This window comes from Camelus dromedarius, chromosome 11 (genome assembly GCF_036321535.1).
Source record: "Camelus dromedarius isolate mCamDro1 chromosome 11, mCamDro1.pat, whole genome shotgun sequence".
NCBI lineage: Eukaryota > Metazoa > Chordata > Mammalia > Artiodactyla > Camelidae > Camelus > Camelus dromedarius.
Genome location: NC_087446.1, coordinates 20,253,600 through 20,272,676, shown reverse-complemented (window position 1 = coordinate 20,272,676; position 19,077 = coordinate 20,253,600). Strand labels below are relative to the sequence as shown.

The 19,077-nt window shown below is 36.3% G+C and overlaps 1 protein-coding gene across 1 annotated transcript in view; it reads right to left on the bottom strand.

Moving 5' to 3' along the window:
- Positions 1-10,088, bottom strand: part of OTOGL (otogelin like) — a 117,727-nt gene extending 107,639 nt beyond the window's left edge. The window contains exons 1-5 of the mRNA XM_064491228.1: positions 10,035-10,088; positions 8,731-8,797; positions 6,969-7,067; positions 5,210-5,364; positions 2,997-3,118 (exon numbers count right to left, since the gene is read on the bottom strand). Of these exons, the coding sequence (XP_064347298.1) occupies positions 2,997-3,118; positions 5,210-5,364; positions 6,969-7,067; positions 8,731-8,797; positions 10,035-10,088 (497 nt within the window). The remainder of the gene's footprint in view (positions 1-2,996; positions 3,119-5,209; positions 5,365-6,968; positions 7,068-8,730; positions 8,798-10,034) is intronic.
- Between the last annotated feature and the right edge of the window lie 8,989 nt (positions 10,089-19,077).

Below are 19,077 nucleotides of genomic sequence, written 5' to 3'. Positions count from 1 at the left end.
GAGTGCTGACTTTGTTTAATTTTGTTTTAAACTTTGCTGTAAGGAAATAAGAGCTTCTATCCCCAAAATGTCACCCTGGTAAAAGTCATTATTTTCCAAGTAAAATATGTCTGGGCATGATTATAATTTACATTTTTAATACTGCAAAGTACATTATTAGAAATATAAAATAATTTTTCATACAGTATTGCATAAGGATTATATTCATAATTTTAAAATTGCATATAATTTGGCCTATTTAAGCAAAGGTAACATTGAGTATTTAAACTTCTCATCTAATATCTAGCCTTTCCACTTTTTCCAAGCATGTACACATACAAAGGAAGTGGGAGACACACGAGAACTAAAGAAAACTAAACAATTGGACATCTTAAAAGCACAGTAAGTTGCCTAGAATGCTTCTGAAAAAAACACTGTTCTTCCCATCTAAAAGTATTACAGAAAAGAGCAGGTGCTGATAATTAAAGAAATGAAAGGAAAAAAGTCACTTTTACTAAAATCACCACACTAACTGAAAATTATAAACTATAATGTAAGTGAGGTGAGAAATTAGTAGGAACATTCATCAGTTCTCTCAAAAACTTCAAATTAGTGAGTTCCTCTCCAGGAAGAACATGGCTATATGAAACAAAGACTATAAAACTAAAGATACTCTTTAACAAAGAGGTAGTCCTTAAAGAAATAATTCAAAATATCTGTGATCATTTGCACAAATATGTTTGCAGATAATTTTTATAGAGATTCAGTTTTAAGAATAAAAAAAAATTATAATTTACATTGGAGAATAAATAGGAAGTCTTTACTGCCATAACCTAGTCTTATTAAAAATTACAAACAAAAGGAATTCATTTTAAATTCATAGAAGTAAGCATGAATAATGTTGTTTAATTGCAAGTTTATAAAAGCTATATTTGAAAAAAGTGAATCATGCTTTACAGAGACATTCCATTGCAATGGGATGTTCATCATGTGAAGGTACAGTTGTTCTGCTGTGTGTTCTTTGGTTTGGTCATTTATCATGTGACCTCTTTCACAGTAAATTTGATTAAATACACAATTTTTAAAAACAGAAGGTGCATAACTGTGATATCTACATACAGTTGGCTACATCTAGATGTCTATAACATAAAAAGGTGCTAGTAATGATGGAAGATATAGTAAAAATTAATCTCTCATAAATTTATGGAGAAAATGGCAGGAAACAATAACACAAATGAAAATGAATGCACAGATTAATACTGAAAATTATTGATGGGTTCATATGTACCAAAACCCTTCATTTCACAGAGGAGAGAACTGAAGTCCAGAGAGGTAAGGTGTAATGTGCAGAGCCTCACACACTTGATTTCATTTTGGTAAACATTTCTCTAGCACCTGCTATGAGTGAGGCCCCAGGCCTGGTACAGCATTATTATAAGCAACTTAGCTGAATAGTAAGAAAGCTATCCTCTTTCTATCATACAAATGGACATCTTCAAAGAAATATTTTCTCTGAGTTAAAATTTAAATATTATGTCATAGATTTAACAAAGGGTTGGTGTTCTTGAAAATCTACTTGAATGGTATTTTTGTTATATAAAACATACTAATTTTTAAAGTGCCCATTGTGTTACCCAAAATCCCATATAAGAAATCCTAAAGTACTATTTAAATAAAGCTCCAAGAAATAATATATAAATGTATTATCTTCCAATTCAAATGGCTAAGCTTTCTTTTATAAGAAAAAGGAAAATACAGAATTCAGTTGATCAAGAAAAGAAGCCTGAGAGAAGCAGAGGGGTTGCCTGGCTGGGATAAAGCCGGGCTCAGTGCCTGGCTCCCCTGGTGCTCCATCCAAAGCCCTTTCTGCTCTCACCTGCTGCCTCTTGAGGAGTCTGACAAAAAGGCACATAGGTTGGTACAGTCATTGCACTGTAAAGAATCCCCATGATTCAAGCACTTGCTGGTAAATTCTGAATGATGGATAGAATTGTTACACCACACATTTTATTTTCCCTGACATAATTCAGTCAAGAAATACTCAAAATTGAGCATATCTATACTCCCTTGGATTGGAAGGTAGATTATTCCATAGTACTCCTAATTTAAAATGTACAAACCTTTCCAACAAATAAACACCCCCTTCCCCCTAAGTTCTGGGCCTAGTAGTGGGCCCCTCTCTTACCCATTCAAGAAGACCAGTTATTTACTGGCTCTGACTCTTTGTCAGAACCAGTGAAACAGTGGGAAATCTTGAGTGACTCGCAAACCTGATTCACACAAATTTGGCAAGGGCTTTCAGAAGTTTTGTTTTATTTTATTTTTCTGTTTTAGAAAGGAAGGAAGGAAGGAAGAAAAGAAAGAAAGAAAGAAAGAAAGAAAGAAAGAAAGAAAGAAAGAAAGAAAGAAAGAAAGAAAGAAAGAAAGAAAGAAAGAAAGAAAGAAAGAAAGAAAGAAAGAAAGAAAGAAAAGAAAAGAAAAGAAAGAAAGAAAAGAAAGAAAGAAAGAAAGAGAAAGAGAGAAAGGAAGAAAGAAAGGAAGGAAAGGAGGAAGGAAGGGAGAAAGGAAGGAAAGGAGGAAGGAAGGAAAGGAGGAAGGAAGGGAGAAAGGAAGGAAAGGAGGAAGGAAGGAAAGGAGGAAGGAAGGGAGAAAATGAAGGAAGGGAGAAAATGAAGGAAGGAAGGATTTTTTAAAGAGGGCAAAAAATAATTGAAGAGTTGAACTATGAGAATTTCTCCCGAATCTCTCTTACAAGTAGATGTAATAATCTTGTCTCTACCTATATAAACACATTTGTATCCTGTACAAACATTAGGAAAGTTAAACTGTTTGACTCCTGGCCTCCTGGCTGGCCCCAGAGCCTACTGAGATGTTGATGTCTGAACGCCATCACTGTAAGAAGACTGTTGGAGAAGAAATCTTCTCTTCCTACTCTCCTATTCACTTCCAGTGTGAGATGTTTGGAAATTCTGTTAATCCATGATGTTATTTTCATTATATCATTTATCATATCTTACCTGATCCCATTCTTTTTTATTTCATGCCCATAAATTCGAATTTCCTCTTGGTCTGAAAAGAACAAGCTGATTGACCGATAACAATAATACACTGAACCAAGGCACTTAGGGCTGTTATGAACCTTTAAAGAAGAAAAAAGAGAAAGCATAGGAACCAACAACAACATATATACATATATGCCTTCCTCTGAGTTACTAAATTCACAATATGTGTCTATAATTCGATAGCATCATTAGTCCCATGACACTTTACAAAATTATAACTACATTTAGGAATTTCAAGAGAAAAAAAAATTACCTCAGAAATTGGACAATTTACCTCAGTAATTGCCTTTGGGGAGCCAGACTTCAGCTGAGGTCAAGGAGTGAGGGAAAGAAGGGGCAATTTTTGTGCTTTGTATGCCTTGATGAAATATTTTAAACTAAGTACATATACTATTTTCATAAAAATAAAATTGAATTCAAAGAAGAAAAAGAAAATAATCAGGAATATAAAAAAGGAAATAGGCATGAAGGTATTTATTAATGCACATCTTTTAAAATACTGAAAATATTTTAAAATCTAAATTTTAAAGCAGGGTATAATTAAATAAATGCAGTATTCCATAGTTGGAACAAATACAGCTAACACAATTTGTGTTTGTCAAGAATATCTAACATGGAAGAAAATTCTTGAAATAGTATTAGGTAAAAATATAGGACAGAAAATTATATGCAGTATAATTTCAATTTTATAAATGTGTATAAAATCCAGAGGAAAAAGTCTAGAAGGAAAGTTATGAAGCCATTAGGACTGGTAAATTTTTTTTTAATTATTATTATTTTTTTTTTTTTTAGGACTGGTAAATCTTGACTGATAAATCTAATGTTATTTTTTGGACTTCTCTGAATTTTTCAGATTTTCTACAAAAGTGAACAACTTTTATAATCAGGGGAAATATGGCCTTTAAGGTAAATGGATTTGCTTTTGTGAAAGCAAATTCTACCAACCAAGACAGGGCGAAGTAGAAACGATATCTATTAACTCTGGAAGCACAGTTCAGCATTGTGTGTTCTTATCACACAATTATCTTGTTGACAACTTAGTCCTGGAAAGGGTGAGACACTAGACAAGAACATTTCAATGAGAGAGTCAGAAAGTGTCTGACTGATAAACCCAGCAACTCCTACCCAGAGTGGAGGAGTAAAGGACAACAGAGGACTGAGAGCAAGAGCTCTCTAAGACCCGAAGATGTATTCCACTATCTCCCCGATTCTTATTCTTATTCCCCATAAGTTAACTTTCAATAGACTTTATTTCCTTTCTGGGTCTCAAGGATTTGTTGCTCTTAAAAAGCTTCAGGGCCTACGTTTCAGTATTTGCCTCATCTAAAAGAGCAGGAGAATTGAGGCAACTCCAACATAAGTCAGAAGGAATTCAACAACAGAGATTCAAGCAAATGATAAATATGCAGGGTCTAAGCTTTAGAACAGGACAGTACTGCAGTTTTCTTCTTGTGCTTTGAGATACCTGGAAATTCAGTGGAAGACAGTCCGGAAAAGAGTTCCCTGCCTTCCTTACTTCAACCAGAGCCACTCTGCAGCTCACATTTTGAGATGTCTCCTACAAGTTCTTTTGAAGCAAGAATTCTGCAACTAAGCACCAACTCTCTGAGTTCAATCATATTGTATCAATCTACCTAACAACTAGCTGTCTGTCTCCATATCCTCCAGCCTGTGTCTATGTAATTCATATACCCCATTTCATAAACACCAGCCTCCAGTTCCTACTTAGGAGTGTTGTTTTAACAAATTAATCCAGGTGGGCATCACACTGAAAGTGTCAAGAAGAAAACAAACTTGAGTAACATGACTGGTGCCTGAACCCACCCCCTTTTCAAAATGATCAAATAGAACCTGAACAATGGGTGTATCAACTGGAGTTAATACTATGACATCCATCATATAGACATTTCTGCATTGCCTACAAGTCCTTCCCACATGGATTCAAACCCTTCTTCTTCAGTCCTAGGCCCCATCTCCATAGAACTAGACTCAGTATAGCTAAAGATTTAGTCCATCCCATTCAGAACCAGCCCCTCTCCTGTCCCAGTCAGGGCCCTAAATATTCATGCTGTGATTATTATATAGTTTCCATCATTTTCCCAGTACTTGAAAAATACAGACTTGCTCAGAAATTATTTTTCAGTGAGTTATATCCTAGGATCACCTACCCATACAGTGTACCGAGGCTCCAAGTTACCACAGTCCTTTGCTAAAATGTAAGAACAGTTTCCTGGGAAATAGTAGTAGATGCCATCAAAAGTTTCAAAGTGGTACTGTCCCCAGGTTTTGCAAATCCCATCTCTGCCATTGCCCATATTTGGCACTGAAAAAAATAGGATAATATTTAGTAGAATAAAACAAATTATGCCCATTTCTGGCAAGGTTCAATCATGGCAGGTGATTCTAAATTTCATTAAAATAAATGTCTTCCTCTTTAGTGGTTAATATCACAGGAAAAAATATCTAACATAGAATTTATTAGCTGCTCTCAAAACTACCAAACTCTCCTCCCGCCCCCCAAAAAATTCTCTCCAAGTTGTTTTGAAGAAAGGATTTATGTTGGAAGCGTCCTTAATTCTGCTTCCAAAGAAAGACACTGGAAGAGAGGAAGAGAGGGGAGAATTATACAGTAAAAGGAGGGGATAGTGATAAAACAAATATAATAGCTCAGAAAGAAAGAAATGTCACCGCTAAGTGTCCTAAAAATTAACATTGGCGGCATTACAGTGTCCTAGTCTCCATAATTCTTTCAAAAATTACTTAACAGTGTCCATGGAGAAAATTAACCACTAACCAAAAAAATCATGTTTATATGTCTGGGACCTGGGGATGGGGAACATTAGTCACCCAAAGTATGCTGGAATTTAGGAATTCATGACCTCAAACTGGTCAAATTATAAGCAATGTTCATCTGAAGTCTCCAACTTCATCTCCTGTTGTCTTCGTGCCTCTCTCCCTTTGTGCTTTTGTGGATAGCCCTCTATACTATTTTGATTTTCTAGACCCTTCTTTCTAAAATAATATGGAAAACCGTGGCTTTTACTGAGCACTCAATATGTGGAACTGATATTAAGACATTAGAGCATGTTAATATACTCCCATAGGGAGTACAAAGATAAGGCACAATCATAAAGATAAAGTATAAAATTATCTTTTCTTTTTATAATTTTTACCTAAATTTATTAACCTTGGCCAACTTTGGCCTTTTCAGGAAAAAACTTAGAGTGATTCATTACTCAGGCAGTCTTCTCTGCCGGTCTGCCTTAGTTCTGTTGCATATTTTCATAAAATCTGTACTTCCCTTTATGACACATGTCACAGTGTAATTACTGTATATCTGTTGTGTGTTGGCCCCTCCTCTAGACTGTCATCCCCAAGAAGGCAGGAACATGTCTACATTATTCACTATTGTATCCCCAGTGCCCAGCCCTGGGATCCTGTGGATGCTTGATAAATACTCACTAAACAAATGAATATTTTCTGGTCCTAATTGACATAGGGTCCTATTCTAGACATGATGGATAAAGCATTTTTGAGAACCTTCTGCCTCTGAAGAGGTCTCAATACTATTTTCTCTTTTAGGTACAGAATATTCCATTAATTCAAAGTAAAAAAGAATAAGTGGCTCCAAATAACAAATCTAATTTATAAAGCAAAAGAGAGATGAATGAAAACCTGGTTTTAATGGGATGGTACTATCTGAAGTGGAAAAAACACCTGAGGAAATAGCAGAGATCAGTGAGAAGGGAAAGTAGGCATATCTATTTTCTTTTATATTATCTCTAAATTACTGGGATTGAATCGTGGACACTCTAGTTAATACACAATATATTATAACTCCCAGTGGATGAACACTAGTACAGCAAATTATACTTCATGTTCTCTGCAGCGTCTCATAATTCTCTCATAAGTATCCCTGAAACTTACCAATCTGGCACCGGGTCCCAAGTGCCTGAAATATTTGACAGTCACATGTACCAGTCTTAGAACAGAAAGCTCCGTTAAGGCATTCATGAGGACAAGAGCCTGAAGGGCAAACAATAAATTATCTTCTGGCGTGCATCAGTTCTTATAAACATAATCCATCAAGATTTAGCTTGGACTAACTGTAACCTCCGTTAACTCCAACAGAACCCTGGGCCTGTTGCCTGGATGAGCTAAGGAATCAAGCCCCTCAAGTCTCTATCTAGTTCATTTCATTATGTGCTGTGAAACAAGAAAGACAGGCTTTCACATCTCAAACTACCCTGAGAGCAAAGGTCAGCATCCTTCAAGCAATTGAAAGGTCAAGTTCCCATGTAAGGAATCCCTGTCCCAGATGATGAGAACCAGAAATACACAAGCTGCAGATGATTCCCTTGACGGAGTCTGGCACTGGCTGCACGTCTGATCGGCTACTTCTCCAGGAGCAAGTGTTGTATTCAAGAATAATGTCCGTCGTTAGTCGAGGGATCAGGCAAAATATAAAACTCAAAAAGAAATTCCCATTTTTTTTAAGAAAGTGATTAAACACTGCATTTGAAGTTTGTGTATTAATCCTCAGGCTTAGCTGCAAATAATACATTCCTTCTGACCCACAGCTAATTTTAACGGGAAAGAAGCCAAAGTTGCGGCTGGTCATCACCAAAAATACTCTTTCTTTCACGGAAAGAAAAATAGTCACAAAGGATTATGTTGAAAAAAGGAAGAAAGAAACCATGAGCTCCTGAGTGAGTTTTAAAAATGCAAATGAATCACAGGGAAAATTTTTCCTCTAATAAGGAGAGAACAAGAGACAACTGGCAAAACTCAAGCAGGAAGGATTTAACTAACACAGCAAGAGAACAAGACAACGCCTTTGAGTGACCATGAAGTATTACTAAAGACTGGCCCTCTCTGGAATATGGTAAGGTCATGAAAGCACTTATCTAATTACAGTATTTTAACCACATTTCTGTGAGAAAGGCAAGAATTAAAAAACTCTATTATCCTTTCACCTTAAGAATCATTGATCTAAAATGTCTCTGCATCTAAATTAGACACGCAACTCTCTAAGCATGTCTTAACTGAGGAGAAATGAGCTGTTTCAACTTTGATCATAAGTATAGATTAAAAATGATGTTTTTCATAAACTTAAATGCAGTTTTTTTTCCCCCTAAGGGGCATATCGCTCTTCAAATTCTATCTCAGAACACAATCTTGTATTTTCCTATGAATAAATGTCGAAGTAATTACATAAGCAAGTGTATCTCCTTCAAAAATTTATTTACTGCTCTGTTCATTCTCCGGAAAAGAAATATCAAGCCAAAACTAGTTAGGAATCCTTGCTATTTTAAATGCAAAGAAAAATTAAAATTGAATTTCAACTAATTAACATTCTGCTTAATGGAAATGGGAAAGTGGTTAAGCAAAAACAGCAAGGTCAAAGAACTGAGGGGCAAGTAATTGATTCAGAAAAAAAGGTTCTGATACCCGGTGATATCTTTCTTGGCAGTATAGTTATCAGCTTGGTCTAACTGTTATCCCCGCTTATTTCCAAATATAATTCACATTTCTATATGAAGTAAACTTAAACTCCTACTTAGTATTATTACCGCCCTGGCTCAGTTTCCTTCATGCGTTATGTGAAAGTCATAGAGAGTTGATTCAATATATCCCCCAAAGGGGTCTTTTGAGAAAGCAAGTGCAAAAACACAGACGCAGCACTGACCTTTTATTTTGCTCTCACCCCAATTAATAGCTTCATGGAAGAAATATCTTGGAGAAGTTGCTTCAAACTTTAAAAGAAAGAAATAAGAATTAAAGAGAATTAAATTATTTAATTCAAGCCAAACATGTAAATTGGAAAATCTGGAAAACAGCTACACACACAGAAATTATAAAGTGCTTACTCCATATTTCCCCGGGTTATCGAGGCAAAATCTTGGAGAGGCAGACAGGACTCCTTTTGGCTTGTAGTTAGAAGATCCGACTTCAAGGTTTGGTTTGGTTTCTTACAGGGATTTGAGAAGTCCTTTACCCTCCCCGACCTCAGTTCTGCCTCCCTGCCCTTTGTGGAAAGAGTCTGGTTGGACCCTAATCTTTGCATTGACTGTTTTGCCTGCAGAACTAGCAGTTTTTGTTTTTGTTTTTGATACTTACAAGTGCGAATAGGTCTGGAGAGAATGCATGGGGCCAATGGACCAAAAGACAGTGATGTACCCCCTGCCTACAGACCCATCTGTGCAGACACTACCCACAGAAGCCTCTGTTGCTGAAGTATGTGTCACCCTCAGTCTCCAAAGAGCTGACACTTAAATGTTCATAGAACATTTAAATGTGTCTTTTTATAGAGCACCAGACACGTAAGGATAGTCATTAAGAGATGAATTATAGAATTAAATGGATCTGGAGTAAAGTCCTGATCCTGCCACGACTTACTCTAAGGCAAGTTTCTTAACCTCTTAGTGCCTTCTTTTACTCATCTGTAAAATGGGAACAGTGATACATACTTCACTCAGTAGTTATAACAATAAATAAAACCATGTATGTAAAGATTCCAGCGTAATGCCTCACAAAGAAAATTAGCAAGAAAGAGACATCTAAGCAACCCAGATAAAACCATAAGATTTTTTAGAGATCAATATGGATTAGTAGAAAATAACTGGATTATTGTAACTAATTGATAATGGATTTTTTTTCCAACTCAATGCCAATTTAGTGTATGGTCTGGGGCAATGTCTTTGCCAATAGCATTTTTACATTCACCAGAAAAACACACATTCCCAAAATTTGCCACATAATTGTCAAATCGAGTACCAGATGATGTTAGAAAAACTGGAAAGAGGGAAGGCTAAGAAGAAAGAGGGGTATGGAATGTGACTTCAGACACAAACTCCTTTCTCAACATATTCTGGTTTCCTTCCCACATGGTAACGTTTTGTTTTTGTATTTTTCCCTGCAGTACCTTTTTTTTTTTTTTTTAACAGAAAAACCTTCCTTATGACAGACAAAAGACCTTCCACACTCTCTCACCACTTCAAGGCTCTTTTCTAAAGTCCTTGGCCTCCAACATGGCTCCAAGTTCATTGTTTCCTGCTCTCATTCCTCTCAGGTTTTGCCCTCACTGTTCAATCTCCTCTTCTCACCCTTTCCTCTCTCTCCAAACTAAGTCAGACTCACAAGTCTATGACCTTGATGCCTCCAAGACAAGTCTTATTCTCTCTTCAGCCACATTGTCTCCAACTGTCTAACCTAACACAACCACCAGTATTACTGGGCACCAAAGTCTTCTTAGTTTGGCTCTAGCGAATCATCTCTGATGCTCACTGAAAACGTATAGTGATTTGAACTCTGTCCTATACAGGCTTACATTTATAATTGGGAGCTCTTTTATTTTTTATGTCATGTAAATAATGGCAGATAACTGGTGGTGTCTTAGATTTGAGGAGCAATTTACAGAAATGACTTCTTTACGGGCCTACCTCTGCTAGACGCTGAGTTTCTAGACAGCAAGCACTGCTCTGCACGGGCGTGTCTCTGGCACGCCCCTTGCATGTCCACAACAAATACCAAATGAACCAAAAATAGACATTATGCAAACAGGAGTGATCTGCTGCCCGAAGCTGTTTAGAACCAGGACTATAAAATGTTCTATTGAAGCCCCTCCCCACATCCTCTGGGCCCACCTTCACTTCACCTGCATCTGGGTTTCTGGGCAAATTGAGATGCTCTAGCACAGGCTTCTTTCTGTCTCTGCCTGAGGACAGAGGCCAAGCAGGACAGACCAGAGGAAATGCCTCTCAGGGGGTTGAAAGCCCCACAGAGACCACCCCTGACCATTGAGAGGCAAGAGTGCTGTGTAAGTACTCCAGCTCCTCCCAACCCTCAGAGTAACAATTCCAAAACACTCTGCACACCTCCTTAAAGGGACCCCAGCATGGCTGAACCCCAGATGCCTAAAGCAGGAAGCCCCTTCCTTAACAGAGCTGTGTTGGATTTTCTCCCTTCCAAGTCTCCCACCCTTCTCTCCCTCACTCCTACACATATAAATTTGTGTGCAAATTGATAAATAAATTAGCTGCCCCTGCTTTCAGGGGAAGAATTCTGAAATGTGATGAAAATGCAAAAAAGTTCCAAGCAGTGGGTGCATACATTCACATAACTGATGAAAGAGGGCAGCCCATTCTTCTCCAGTGCTGATTATATCTCCACCGGCGGGTGAGAAGAATGGAGAAGTGCAGTCTTTAAATGAGAAATCACTGCCGCACACAAATACACTACTGACAGAAGTCTGTGTCTACCCTTTCTCTGCTCATTGTTCATCTCACTACCAGCATACTCCTGAGTCCTTATGTGCACAGATATCTGTCCATCTATGCTCTGTCTCCCTAGAGCAGGGGAGTGAATCTGTGGACAAGAATGGCCTTATAGCAGATGAAATTTCAATCCTAAACAGTACAATGCATGATTGGGACTTCACTGCCCTTCTTAAACATTCTTCTCTTAAAATTTGTTCAGATATTAAATAATGTCGGGCTGGTGTCCTGCTCTTCATTCTCTCTAAAACAGAAATTAAGACAAGAAAAGTTCACTCCTCACTTATTAACAAAAGGGAAGTATTAAGGTACCTCTGGGGAGGGTGGGTAAATCATACAAATTCTGAAAATACCCAAATGGACAGTATAAGCCTACCTGTAGGTTGCTTCACGGGACAACTTTGGGGCTATATTTCTCAGGTTCTTCGATCTAGTGGGCTCTACCAGAATACAGTTTTTCTCAAAATCAGATTTTCTGCTGAGTCATGCTGATGTCTTTTTGTGGTTAATATGGTCTACTGGCAAACGTGCACTTGACATTTTTCAGAGAAAAATCATTTTAACCACTTTACATGATACATAAGTACTTAAGTACACAAAACATTCTTTTAAAGAAAAAAAAGTGTTTCCCTTCCATAGACAATCCTTTGCCCATTCTAGTACAAAAAAAGATCTCCACTCTTGATAAGAATAAACTTTTTCTGTCTTCTAAATTATCACAACAGCATATCAAATCTGCCTTCAGTTCTCTTTAATTAAGTTCATAAAATATAAAAAATCAGGCAACCATCAGAAAATGCCAATATAAATTGATTGCAATTCAGCACCTGACAAAGACCTCCTTGAATGTATAAGCTGTTTGCTACATAGATACTCAAATCATATTACTTTCCAAAGAAATACCTTTATTAAGTTAGGATTCTCTATCTTACCATCCATCTTTAATAGAGAAATAATTTTAAAAATCCACCCACTTGAACATTCCAACCACAGTTTGAAGATATTGCAATTATGTTATCCAATTTCCTTTAGATAAAGGGGTCCAAGCAAAAAGGCCTCCTCAAATTCAGTGCTATCCCACCCCTCCAAAAAAGAAAGGTCACCTCTTCATCAGTGTCTGTAATTTAGATTTATTAGATGATATAAAAGCCATTTCTCAGGACACCAAGACACCTCTGATGCCCTTTTGCGGTACTTAACTCAGATCACGTATACATTTTTCTGCCCCTGTGCACTTGTATTTGTTCCATTATCACTGTCCTAACTGATATTGTGCTTAATTTTTAAGCCAATTAAAATGTTCTGGCAAGTAGATGAGATTAAATCTCCCACAAATTCTGGGAGCCTATCAGTAGGGAACTGAAGTGAAGAGCAAAAAAGCGTTTGACCACAGACAAGTGAATGTGAACTAAGCCTGACCTGGAGGGTCGCAGAAAAGCACAAGAGAAGTTACCCTGCCTCTTCCTCCTCCTTCCTGTCTTGCTTTTAGCATTTTATTTGCCTCCATAAAGGTCTCATTGTTGCAGTGACAGCAGAGGCCCAAAGCAGAATGGATTATTTCTCTGCCTCTCTCTCCATCAGAGGCAGAACCTACCTGGGCTGCTAAAAGAGCTCTTTTCTGTTGATTTTCATTAAACCCGTTTCTGGAAGAAAACAAAAAGAACTTGTATAGTCAAAGGCCCCTAGGCAACCTGAACAAGCCTTTCCCAAGAGAGAGCTGGTGTTTTCCTCCTGATTTCCATCACTTCATCAAAGAGGTCTTTCTTGGTTTAACATTGAAAAGGTCCCCCTCCCCCTTTAGGAGGGGTTAGATTTGGGTGGCGGCGCTGTCTCATTTTACAAAATTCAGGAGTGTCTCCAGATCTCTCCAGTCTCTGATGTAAATTGCATTTTAGGAGGGAACTTTGAGATAGAGAAATAAACAAAATAAAGTACCACTGCAGCACCAACACGCATGATAATTTCTCCGCACGCCTTCATAAAACCGGTGAGATAAGCATTCTCCAAGCGCGGGTTCACTTTTTCCAAACATCACACTCAATTCTTTCCCTTTCCATATCTTAAAGGGCAGATTAACATTAACATGAATAAGCACATCAAACTGTGGGTTACCGCAATCAAGTGGTGAGTAGAACTCTTTTCATTAGGCAGATCAGTTTAGTCCAAAAAATGATTTTCATTATTTACTGCTAGAACCATTTGACTCTATGTTAAGAATACAGCACATTTCTAATCAATGGTGGATATTAATAATAACAAATAAAAGAGTTACTGAATGTTAATAATAACAATATAAAAGGCTCCGCAACAAATTTTTGAAGTGAAAATAATGTCTTCTTAGTATCTACAGTCATTGGACACCACCAAGAACTCCTCTTGTAATCAAAATGAAATACTCCTGCTTCATTAGCAAGGAACTGAATGCTTCATATTTTTTAATTTGTGGCAATATCTTAAAGAACTACATCTTATACCCTTATTTTGTAAAATATCTCATTTATTTTTTTCAAAAGCAAATACAGTGATCTGCTGAACTTTTCTTATTCCCGTTAACTTTATGGTTTAGAGGATATAACAAATAAGAAATACTCACTCTGATATTCTCGTCAAGACGGATGAAGTACAAATATATCCTGCCAGAGATAAATACATATATATATGATAAGGATGAAAAAAATTATCAAAAAATCTTGGTCACATGTTCTGATTATAAAACAGATTATTTGAACCTAAATTCTAAAACTTAGACTAAGTTTTGTTATTAGTTATTTTATATTTTCTAGAGGATTTTAGCCAGCAAATTCCCTGTGAAACATCAGGGTGACTAGTAATCCAGAAAAAAATGGGCAGTATACATAGATTTATATAGAGACATAATACAGTAGGGACAAGCACTAGTCTTGGAGTCAGAGATCCCAGCTTTACCATTTAGTAAACGCCAAGCTGAAGCAAGCTACCAAACACATCACAAAATGATGATGGTAGCCAAGCTGATCCTCAAAGTTCCCTCCAGCTCTCATCGCTCTTAAGACATTTTTTCCCTTGGCGTTTCGGTAATGACTAGGATTGGAAGACAATGTTTCTGACCTCTCTAGTCTTCTACACTTCAGAAATTTCTCCCACTTCCCCTATGAGCTCCAAAATACACAGCCCTTTTCAGGGATTAAAAATGAACAACTGAATGTAAATAAATGCTTTCTGCCATAAAAATAGTTTATAAAAATGAATTCTTTACCATTCTTTAGGTTGATGGCACTGAGGAAGTTTAAGTACCAAACTTTTCTTTATTAACTATAAAATTTCAATTTTTTAAATGACACAACTATTTTAAATCATTCTTCAGGAGAGAAAAAGCTAGAGCTTCTTCTAGTAGAGTTGCTTATCATGATAAGGGCAGGATTTAACATTTAAAAAAGAGGACCTAGAAAGTGAAAACTAAAAGTTCCCAGTTATCCACATTATTAAGAATTGTTTTAAAAAAGGTGATCTGGATGTCATTTAGAATCTATCCATTCTAATGACTTCAAAATGCTCTACAGAATAAGGGGAAACTATTGTTATCATTCACCAGAGAGATTGAAATACAATAAAAAAAGGTAGAAATAGAACATGAGTTCTTACCTTGTAGTGAAAACAGCAGTGTATGAAGCAAGAATATACTCCAAGGTGTCATCAAATTGAGTTTTCTCACAATGTTCATTTCAGTGTAGCCTTTCTCCCTGAAATGTAACCAAATTGTTGGTCTTTACTATGATGGCATCTTAGAAGTGTGAGTATTTGTAGAGTGCTCAAGTTCTCATAAGATTTAGCTTTGTAATAAAGTAATTCAAAAAGGAATTCCAGGCTTTCTAACTACATACAGCATCTGAAGCTTTAGAACTTGCAGGCAAACCTTTGGCTGAGCCTCTCATTAGTTATGCAGGGCAGCTTCCTATCTGAGCCTGTATCAGTTACACCCTACCCTGCTCCTGCACATCACACTCCTTTTTAGCCTATATTAGCTTTTTATGGCTTCTAAAGACAGGAGCATCAAAAAAGCAAACAAACAAAAACCCTGTTGTCTTTTGATGTCATAAGAGATAACCATTATTCCTACTTGTTGATCTATTCTGTGTTTTATTCATAAAATAACATTACTGTTCTTTGCAAAAAGATGATATAAAATCCTATCGATCATTCCTCTAATGTCTAGATGTTCTCATAAACTTTTTTAAGAATTAAAAGCAAACTAAAATTATGTGCATAAAATTTCAGCTCAAGTCCCATTACAGTGGAGTTTAAGGTGACATATTCATGTGCCTACCGATCTTTCTGTTAAACATTCTACAATAGCTGATGATATTTTAATATTTGACTTTAAAAAGAAAATAAATCGCCTAATCCTGAGAACCTTCCCTCACACCCCGTTCTTCCATCCTCTATGATAAGTATCCAATTAGACAACAAAGAAGGACTTCTTCATCCAGCAGCAAGCACACTCTTCTCTTGAAGCAAATGACTACCTAGACTGGCATCACAGAAAAGCTCTAATATTTCATAATGAAGTCCACAGAGATGAGCTAAGCCCCACAAATGAGCGAAAGCCATGCTTATATAATGGGTGCACATTTCCTACTGCAGATCCCATCAGTTACCCGCACCAGTATCAGACTCAACAGCTGGAGCACAGCGGTCAGGAGCGGCTAACTACACAGGAACTACTGTATGAGACAGAAACGCACAGCAGTCCTTAACATCTTGTTTTACTCTGACACCTCTTCTGCCATGACTTCCTGATCTTATCTGTGATAAGTACTTGACGTCTTTATATATTGCATGCCCAACATCTATTACATAAGAAGTTTCTTGTCTGGGTCACAAATTCAATTATCTTTTACTTTTGTTCTACATGATTTTTATGCCTTTCCATTGCCTACGTAATTGCTAATTCCATGGGCCAAGAGAAGATATTTGCTTATAAATTCATCTTTTAAGCATGAAAGCACACACAACCTCCCCCAAATATAAGTAGCTATATGCCTATACACACACACACACACACACACACTCACTTGCACATGTACACTCATTTTAAAATTTTGATGGATAAGCTTAAATAATTTAAGTATAGTATGAGTTGAATAAATATTTATTGAAAAGTTGTTGGTCACTACTCAAATTGATTAGACAATCATTACTCTTAAACTAATTAGACAATAAATTAATATAATTCTAAAGAGATGGGCTTTGTTATTTATAGTTACATCCTAAATATTGGTCCAAAAATATGTATCGATTCAACCACAATCAAAACTAAAATATTTCAGATACTTAAGAAGATGTGGATACAGAATAAATTTAAAAGTTAAGCTTGAAATTTGGTTAGAGAACAATAATTTTCCTCCAAAGAAATTTTTTAATCAAGAGCAGCAAATTTATTTATACAGAATACTTACTGACTCTTTCTGAAAAAGGTGGAAATGGACATAAACAATATACATTACTAAGTCCCCTCCTTAATTTGCAATAGTTTTTCTTGGCTTCATAGTTTCCCATATAAGTCAATCTAAAATATGAAGATTCTATAAATCATATTTTAGGATTATTTTTTCACCAATCTGGTAGAAGTTTGACTTTTTTTTCTTTGAACTCAAATTTTTTTGACAAGTGGCATGCCTATGGAAAAATCCCAAATGGAAACCGAAGTTAAATTTTATGGTTCAAAAAAGAACTATTTTGATAATGTTCATTGCTATGTCTAAATATGACCAGAACTTAGTGAGAAAGTGTTAGTAAACAGCAACATAAAGCCATGTGAAAAGTACTTACTTCTAATATAAACTTAGATATTTTGTATACTTAATTCAAATGTAATAACCCAGAATTTTTCATCTCAAATTTCATACAGTATCTTTAAACTTTCCATCAAAAAGCACCACAGCCATTTTCACTGGTTAAAGTTGAAAATTCCAAGACTCTATCATCTGGCATTTTGAACTCTATGCATTAAAACCTAGAAATTATTCTGTCTGGTAAAGAAAATAGTAGCAATTATAACAGGAATTCTCAGGGTGACCATTCTTTTATAGAGAGAGGTTTAGCATACCTGCTTGCTTTCTATTCCTCCTCCATCCAGGCTCAGAGTAGGTGGGAGATTAGTAAAGGAGAAGGAACAATGGTAAAGAAAACAATACCAGAAACTCCAAGTTCTTTTTCAACTAACTGAATATGAATTCATTACATTAAATGGGAGGCTGCATGAAAATAGGCAAAATAGACTTCCATGAATAGTTGCAATAGATCAGAGAGTTTAGATGAAAGATTAGACCCAGAACCACAAAAGAAGGAATTTATGACTGTTGCTCCATGCAGTTATTACTGTCAAAATTTAGTTGACAGCTTTTATATTTCATTCCACCCTGACAAAGGAACTTCGGCAAAAAAAGGAGTCAGCCATCAGCTTGTGAAGAGATATTAAGTTCATAAGAAGCCTGAGGCGACTACATAATGCATAAACAGTTCCCTTTCTGCTACGAGAGCACTGCACATTTTCCCACATGGAACATGATCTTTAGAAAGTTGATACCTGACAGACCATTGGCCTCAACACACCACATTAAACACAACTGGCAGGAATGGGAAAATGTTGGGCTTATAGTTTATGCATCAATAATAAAGAGGAGGGTGTTTTTAACAAAGTACATCATCTTTAAGAAAACTTAGTGTCTTTGGTGGTTTCTATAACATTCATTTTTTCATTCATTGAGATCAAATCTAAAGGAGATGACATTTGATTCCCATCATATCAGTTTCTACTAGTGAAATGCAATTATTTCTCATTTGCTTTACTAAACCTAACACATTTCAGATGCAGTGATTTTTATCCAGAATTTATGTTATCATTGAGCAGCAAAAAGAATCCTGTATCTTTGATGTGATTTTAAGAGTTTAAATGTCTTATTATGAGATAGTTTTGCAGTATTTTATTTTTGCTTTCAGGAAATGTGTTGCTTGGCACTTTCTGGAATGTTTCATATAACTGAATTTACAAATGATATCTATCTTAGCTTTTCTGAATACAGACATGACTGCGCGTCATAAGTGATATCTGTGTTGGTCATGATTTCAATTTAAAGCTCACCCACAGAAGTTAATGTGTTGTATTTTATAGGGACATTAGTTTTCCAAGTTGCTATGGTGCCACTGATTTGCAATATCTTTATCTTGAAAGAAGTAATGTTCCCACAACTAAAGTTTCCTCCTGTCAACATTTTAGCATCAAGTTCAAGATCTAAAACCAGTATTTCTTGCAGTTCTCTTTCTTTTCTAAACTACTGTAGCACTCACATACTATAGCACATTACACGTGCATTTATAATATATAGTGTAACATATGAGGTGCACTACATGTATAGCAATATAAATTAAGTGGGTTTCGCGTGCTTTCGATTCCGTTTTGTATCTTCAGTCATTTTAGATGTACTCATTTTAGAGCTGCTGAGGGATAATGCTTGAATTTCACAGGAGGAGGAGGGTTCTAATCCTGTTGTTAGTCGTGTTTGCTTCTCGAATTTACAGTGGATTACCTCATAGGTTTTGCGATTTTGAATTTTGGGTCCATGTCTGGCAGGGCATTATCTATGGGAATTCTTTACTGCCGTGGTTGAAGATGTGTCCCTCCAAAGAAGAGTTTGCATCTACTTCAGCCTATTGCTCCAAGGAATTTCATGTTAACTTCTCAACTTGAGGGTTCCCAGAATACAGAGAATGAATTCAGATCT